Source organism: Gavialis gangeticus, unplaced genomic scaffold (genome assembly GCF_001723915.1).
Source record: "Gavialis gangeticus isolate Ggan-Ray unplaced genomic scaffold, GavGan_comp1, whole genome shotgun sequence".
Taxonomy (NCBI): domain Eukaryota; kingdom Metazoa; phylum Chordata; order Crocodylia; family Gavialidae; genus Gavialis; species Gavialis gangeticus.
In genome coordinates this window covers 41,959,828-41,967,395 of record NW_017729008.1, presented here as the reverse complement: position 1 = coordinate 41,967,395, position 7,568 = coordinate 41,959,828, and the positions used below count along the sequence as shown (strand labels likewise).

At 45.3% G+C, this 7,568-nt stretch overlaps 2 protein-coding genes across 2 annotated transcripts in view; both read right to left on the bottom strand.

Moving 5' to 3' along the window:
* Positions 1 to 7,512, bottom strand: part of NET1 (neuroepithelial cell transforming 1) — a 13,054-nt gene extending 5,542 nt beyond the window's left edge. Inside the window, exons 1-4 of the mRNA XM_019509645.1 lie at positions 7,379 to 7,512; positions 2,301 to 2,408; positions 1,238 to 1,405; positions 181 to 243 (exon numbers count right to left, since the gene is read on the bottom strand). Coding sequence (XP_019365190.1) covers positions 181 to 243; positions 1,238 to 1,405; positions 2,301 to 2,408; positions 7,379 to 7,471 — 432 coding nt within the window. The 5' untranslated portion in view covers positions 7,472 to 7,512. The remainder of the gene's footprint in view (positions 1 to 180; positions 244 to 1,237; positions 1,406 to 2,300; positions 2,409 to 7,378) is intronic.
* The window catches only part of COPG2 (coatomer protein complex subunit gamma 2), a 770,521-nt gene that overhangs the window by 571,612 nt on the left and 191,341 nt on the right, over positions 1 to 7,568 (bottom strand). The window lies entirely within an intron of this gene.

Sequence of the window (7,568 nt, the reverse complement as noted above, 5' to 3'; positions counted from 1 at the left end):
GGGGGGGGGGGGGGGGGGGCTATGATATTGGAAAAGAATATTCAATTGCACAATAAAAATCAGGCAAAAAATGTCTAGTAAAACTACTGCAGGACTGTGTGTGTACTAAGATGCCCCAAGGATGTCAGACGTGGTCTTCAACTGCAAGGAAAAAAAAAACACAGACAAAAAAACACTCACCTTTCTAGCAAGCTTAAGATCTTCAATTAAATCCTGTTCTCCCCTGGACAGTTCATATATTGCCTATGAGAAAGAGAAGAGTAAAGATATTTGAGTCATTTCTTCTTAAGTATATAGCAAATGAGCGCTTTCATTCTAGCTGTTCTTTGAAGGACACACTTCTAGTTATAACTTGTGGCCTTGTTTCTGATCAAAGCTGCTAAGGGGGACCAAGAGAGATTATTAAATCTCTCCAGGGTCTGAAGACCAAGGAAGGTTTTGCTGTTTGAACTGCTGCAAGGCCCTTGGGTCTGACAGGCCAGAGTAAATCCTTGCTTCCTAAGTGCTGAGAAAGTCAAACTACTTGCAAACGTGTGAAAGCTTTGATGCTTTCCCACTAGCCAAGTCAAATATTTTTTCATCATGGACTTCTATAGCCAAAGTGCAGCAATTTACCTGCAGGTCAAATCCCCCAGTTTATTACCTTTTCCCAATTTCTGCTTCCTCAATACATTTTTCAGAGAACCAAAGTTTTCATGTTTGGCACTTAGCCAACTGTTAAGTCCCTTCAGGAGGAAGAAGACCCTCCTTAAAAAGGAAAGAACAGTTTGGCCTTCATTTTCAGAACTGACTAACGACTGTGTGTGTTCAACCCCAGAGGTGCCAAGTTCAAGCCTCATAAAAGAAAAAAGGTCAGTCCCATTTAAAGTGCTGAGTTTGGCACACAGAACCTGTAATCACTGCAATGAGGCCTATATGTTCAAAAGGTCAGCCTGGATGGATTATTTTTCTAGAAGTAAAACTGTACATTTATCCACATCCCACATTCACCCTTTCCTTAAAATTAATGATCAGGAAAAAAAAATTGGGGCTTTTAAACAGCTCTTAAACAAAAGAGCTGGTTTGGAGAAGTTTGTTTAAAAGCAAAAACCTTTTTTTCTTTTGCTCTTTCTTCTAAAAACAGGGTGCATGTGATATATGAATAAGTGCGATGTAGTTCTCTCCTCTTTCCTGCCTCTTCATCTTCATCCTCCTCCACCAGCCAGAAGAAACAAGGGCATCTTGATCAACAATTTACCTCCTGGCGCTTGATTTCTTTGGTGCTCAGAGTCTCCTTCATGTTAACATCTAACGTCTCAGACCAAAGCACGCTGTTTCTTCTCTTCGGTGGTGTGGGAGCAGCTGTCCTGCTACATAACTTGTGGGCAAAGCCAGGGGACTTGCTGTCACCACGGAGGGCAAATGACTGTTGGGGAAGAAAAGTGAATAAAAAGGTTTGGTAAGTGTACCACAAGTTTTTCATTTGCTGCTCCCAACCCCTTTGTCCCTCCTCTACCACAAGTTGTACAAGTTGTGCCATAGTCAAGGCTTTAATTTGCTAATGTCACTGGAGCTCATAGATTGAAGTACCTGAATTCTGTTCTAGTGGTTTGCAATGTCATTGCAACCCAAATATGAATTTATCTGATCTGCACATTTTGGGTAGCATGTTATAAGAACAGACTTTTTTGGTGCCACTTGCCTATGAAGAAAAACTGCAAACAAGTGTCCCTTCATATTTGCAGGGTTGTTGGTTGTAGCTGTGTTGGTCTAAGGACATTAGCAGGCAAGGTTCCTTGGGTAATGTGATATCTTTTATTAGACCAATTAAGAGACCTTTAGTTGGTCTAATAAAAGATATCATATCTACCCAAAGAACATTGCTTGCCTTCATATTGGCATGCACAGGCATATCATGCACCTCACATACTGCCATAAGGCATTTGTGTATCATGCGACTCTCCCTACTTGAAACGACTCATTCTTTTCCCCGTGGTTAAGCTTCAAGCTGTGTGTATACTACTGACTGGAGGCCAACAGAAAGCAGCTATTAGTTAACTCATCCTCATTCTGCACATTCTCCATAGTTCAGAAGCTCTGGAGGGGCTCCTCCTTGTAGGACATGCACATGCTTGATAAGAGCATCTCAGTGACCATACAGCCTTTGAATCAGAAGACCCTTGGGAACATGCAACTCTTCTCCATGCTTTGACTTGGCATGGGTCAAATTCCCAAGAGACCCTGAAATTCTGGGATCAATCCAACCACTTATAGGTACACGTCCCCACTCCACAAAGAGAGAACCTCATGCTTGGTCTTACCTGTATTGTCTGACCAAAGCGCCGAACTGCACCATTTCTTACAGGAGAGATCAAGTTTGCCAAGGACGTCACCCGAGCTAGAGGTCGAACTCGCTTATTGCTGGGCTCCTGCAAACAATAATAAAAACAGAACAAGTTGTACTGAGTGTGGCTGAGATTTAGATTGGTCAATGTTGCGAAGGCTGGAAAAACCAGTTTGTGCCTCTAAACAGTGTGCTGAAGTAGCTGCAGCAGGAGGTATTTGTCTAAACCTAAGTGCAGTCTTGCGAGAGGCTGGGACAATACAGACTGTAATGATCAGAATGCCTGCAAGTATTTTTGCACAGTGACTCAAGACAGCGCGGCTCCAGTTTGCTTCTGGACAGCAATATACTAGAGACATTTGAGCAGATCCTGGTAGGACCTGTCATCAGTCCTTTGATGAGGCCCTGGCAGACGTACACAGCTGAGGATCTGCTGCTACTACACACAAGAATTTTGTGTCTGTTCCCTAACAGAACATGCTTTCCCCCTTTTATTTCACTCCAGAGACAGAAGGCACAAAGAACAGCCAGAGCCCAAGACAGTTGTAAGTAGCTAATCTGGCATACGGCAAATATACGGCATGCTCGACATTCCAGTGAAGTATGTGGAAATACAAAGGGATGCTTCAATCTAGGAGTCTGCCTTTTCCTAAGGGATTGTGGCCTCTATCCCTTCAAAGCTGATGCTTTTGTACGTGGAGTGAGAGTAGTCCATCAACCTTAAGCTCTGTTCCAAGTGATCCACCTCCGTGGATGGAGAATCATCCGTCTGTTGGAGGCTACAGGCCCTTAACAAATACAAGTGTCAAGCTACAGTAAATGCTGTGTGTAATGAACATTACACGGAAATTTCTAACGGAAAAGCAAGCACAACCAGAGATAAGGAAGGGTGGGAAGTAAGAAAACCAAGGGCAGGTAAAGTCTTGTGATGCACTTAGAAGATACTTCCAAGCAACTGATCTCCAGATCCTTGGACCCCACCACGGGTACAGAGAGGTACCTCAATGCCCTTTCCTAGCGCAATGGTTGGATGGTTTCACGAGAAGCTTTGGGTGAACGAATCCCCCTCATTAGGCACATTAACAAGGGATTATCAGCCATCCCCAGTTAATGATGGATTCTCCCCTATTAAGTAGTAGAAGGAAAAAAGAAAAAAGAAAAAAAAAAAAGTGGGGAATGAGAAGATGACATAATAGCTGGAGACAGAGGTCCCTACTGTGTCCACTTCCTGTTTCAGATGGCCAAGTGAATCCTACATCTATGCAGGAGGTTAAACCAGCTGACCCTTGGCATCTTCCCTGCTTCCGTGAAAGACAGTAGCGAAAGGCACATGAATCCTTTGCTTCTGTGCAGCAAGAGTAATGACAAAACCTCGGAAGGGGGAAAGGGCCATATGGAGCTGGATTCAGATCATTTGCATGGGGAAAGAATCAGAAAGGGCAAAACCTGCGCAAATGAGAATCGGTCTTGGGCCACGCCGTGAATAGCAGCCTTGTGTTCTTAGATGCAGTGACCGAGACCCAAATTTAGGAGATGCTATGAATGAAGTCTTCAGAGCTGGAGGGGAAATAAAGCCACAATTCCTTGATTAACAGAGGTCTCAAATATAGGATGAAAGGATAGCTCAGTACAGGGTTAGGGATGTCTGAGACTATCTTCTACATGTGCCATGGCTGAAAGATTTCAAAACTATCTGGATATTATAAGTTTGGAGAAAGAGCTGCAACGAGAAAACAAAATGATATTCAGGCTAGGACACTGAGTATCATTTCATTTATGCTAGGCACATCTATTCAAGAGAAGACCTATTTAACTACGGCACTAAGGGCGCAGAATCCATCTGCAAAGGGATTCGTCTGGAGGGGAAGTGAAGGACAGAAAGTTCTCAATGGAACGGAGAGGGACAAGTTTTATTTTGCATGCCGAGGTACTAAAACAAGGAGGCGCAAGCCAAGAAAGGCTCGTGAACTAAATCAGGCTGAGAGCAGGATTTAGACAGACATAGATCACATCCAGATCTGCCAAGAAAGGCTATATAAATAGACCAAACAGGAAAAATAAATATATACGACACCGAGATTAATAGTGGAAGAAATCCCAGTGCTCGGGATAGGATGCTTGCGCGATATTTCTCAGCTCGCTCTGTTCAGAGGTCAAAGGAGCAGGCTTTGCAGATATGAGATACAATGCCACGCTCCAGGCACTAATGGACATGTGTGAATGCCTTTGCAGCACATCTGTGCGGGACTGAAGTGACACATGCATATGCACAAGCCTGGCAGAAGGCAATCCCCTCCGTGTGTGCCCGACAGTACAAAGGGGCTCCCTGTCTGAATGGATTTATAAATTGCCGCTCTTCAGACTGGCTACAGTGATCTGGAATCAGAGATGCAAATACCAGCACAGAGTGACAAGTTCTCCTCTTGCTTAACAAGAGATGGGGCTGGGGAACATACGGTTCAGAGTCCTCCTTTGCCTTAAGCAAGGTCGTGTTTTGAACAACCAACTCCCACGAGTTAAGCAACACCACCAGAAAGTTTGCCCTGTGCAGACTTTGCTCCCCTAAGGAATTCAGAAGATGGAAGTCCTCATAAGCCACAACATTAGTTGAGCAAAATCCTCCCAAGTGCTGCATTGTGTCCTATGAGTTTTCTCCTGCCTTCATGGCAGCTTTGGGTTTAACCTGCTATTCCACATGAGGTGAGGTTCGTCCTGGGTGTAAAACTATTGAAATGAGGAGTGTACACTAGGGATAATCCCCCATACAGAAATCTAGGCCAACTACCAGTAAGCCAAATTATGTTAAAAACAAATTACTCCCTAGAACAACATTAGCATTTATTGAACTTGTCTCAACTTTCAGTTAAGTGTCAATGCTACAAAATAGTTAACTGCCAACCATCGTTTCTACTTGAAAAACCAGTTTTTCAAGGAGGTCGTCTTTGTTTTAAAAAAAAAAAAAAAATCCAGGCTAAATCTTTGCTTGCAGGATGAAAGCAAGATGCCTGAAGAAGGGTGCTTGTGCCCGAAAGCTTGCAACTAAAATATTTTTTTTGGCAAAAATCTAGTTGGTCTAATAATAGATATCGCCTCTACCATGAGTTTTGAGACAGACTTTCAACGGACTTTCCTTTCTGTGTACAAATCGCCACGCTACAAAAAAGATCAAGTGCCAAGTGGCTGCTTTCCTTTAAGTGTGAAAGCAATTAAAATGCTGGGTTTGAGTATAGATTTCCCTCCCCCAGTGGCAGGTTATTTATTGTCATCTTTTAAAAGGAACATTTTCTTCTCCCGTGTTGTGTTCAATGTGCAAGATCACATGTACACATACAAACGTTGAGAAAAAGTGACCAATGGGGAAAAAATGGAAACAACGCAAATGACTATAATTAAATGAACACTCAATTCCAACGGCGCTTTGGTCACCAGGTCAAGTATGAACCCAGGAGGGGCTGAGGTAAGCTGCGCACTGATTGAAGATTAACGTGACGTGAATTTGCTGGATCTCAGTGCAGTTGGTGTAAGATGCCCAGCCGTGTCTGTGACCGAGGGAGGCTCAGCCAAGGTGGATCAAAGGGCTGTATCCCTTCCTCAGACTCAAGGGGAAGGGGGAAGCACAGAGGTAGGATTGCTGGATGGGTAAAGGGCTTAAAGTGACTGTAAACTGCAAATGAGAACTTGGCACAAACACTTGCAAGCCACTCCTGACCCCCCCAACCAAAAACAACTATTAAACCTCTAATACGCAGCACCACGTTAATCATATTTGTCTGAAATAAAGCCTTGTATGTAGTCAACTCATTCCTTAGATTTATCCCCAAACTCTCAGAGCAACTTTTTTTAATGGAGGTGCAGCAGTGAGTCTGTGGCTTGGAGAGCATCCAGTTTCTCTGCTTAAAGCTGGAATATTTCAAGCGTTAAAAATGCACCCAACAGGACTTCGACAGAAGGTCATCTGAGTCAAGGGGAGTTTCAGTGTAGATTTGGCTATTTTATTTTTTGTAATAACCATTCTCTTTTTATCACTACCTTAGGCAGCACATTTCTGCTTGATTACTGTACTTTTGCCTTGTGTCAACAGACAAGGTATGCAGTAAGCCTCCAGGAATGCAATTGGACTCATTTACATAACACAGGGTTACAAAGTCTCTTTTTCTTTTAAAAAAAATAAAAAAATAAAGGAAATAAAATCGTACTTGTTTAGCCAGAGACTAAGTGCCTGGATGGAAAAGAGAGTCAGAGGGGGCAAAGAAAACAGCGCATAGTGTAATTTATACACCTGGATCCTTTAGTTTTAAAGGACACCAGAAACAAGCTTGAGCCTGTGACTGGCTCCTAGCTCTGCTCCTGGACGCTGCCCTGCTGAAGGCAAGGAGACGACTTCAATTATTGTAGGCTGAGGACGTTGTAGGTTTAGGGTGAAGACTCCCGAGTCCTTTGGACACTTCGAGTCGAAATCCCTCTAAATGAGCCATTTCTAAGTCACTTCTCAAAGTGTGGGGCAGGCTCCAAAGTTACTCTGAGAAGTTTCATCCCCCCACTAGATGCGAGTTCGCTGGTTTCTCTACAAGTCTGCCCTAAATCTGCTGGAAGCAAGTGTTAATCCTCGCTACTGAAACCTTGCTACCCAGAGACAGCAGCATCGCAGGTCATGGAGAGGGGTAGGAAAGGAGAAAGACATTCAAACACCGCTCAGCAAAAGTGGGTCCTGTTTGAAACTCCGAATTAAATCCTTCAACCTCAAACGACTCGCAAGACCTCAAAACGAAAACCCCCGATCTCGGAAGACTCTCAAGACCCCGACTCAAAAACCCCTCGCTCTCAAAGTCTGAGTCGCAAGCCCCCAAATCGAGACGCCCCGCGCCTGCCTCGAGCAACACGCCAGCGTCGCGCGGGCAGCCACCGCATCTCTCCGCTTCCTACCAAACGACACGCACCCGCGAGCCACGAGCCCTGCGCAGCGTCCAGCCAGACCCAAGCCGCTCTCTGGCATCCGCTGCCCACGAGCAAGCCCAGCCCGCCCGCCGCAGCCGGGTGCCCCGGCCCGCAGCTCACCTCCTGCTCGCGGGACGCCTGGTTGTGCGCGTCCAGCACGCGGATGGTGCGCTTGATGGGGAGGAGGCCGCCCAGCTCGTCATGCGCCACCATGGCGGGGCGGTGCGGGGGCAGCCCCGCGGGCCGGGGCGGTGCGGAGCGGAACAGCCGGCCGCTCTCGCTGCTCCTCTGCGTCTGGGCCGCGGCGGCG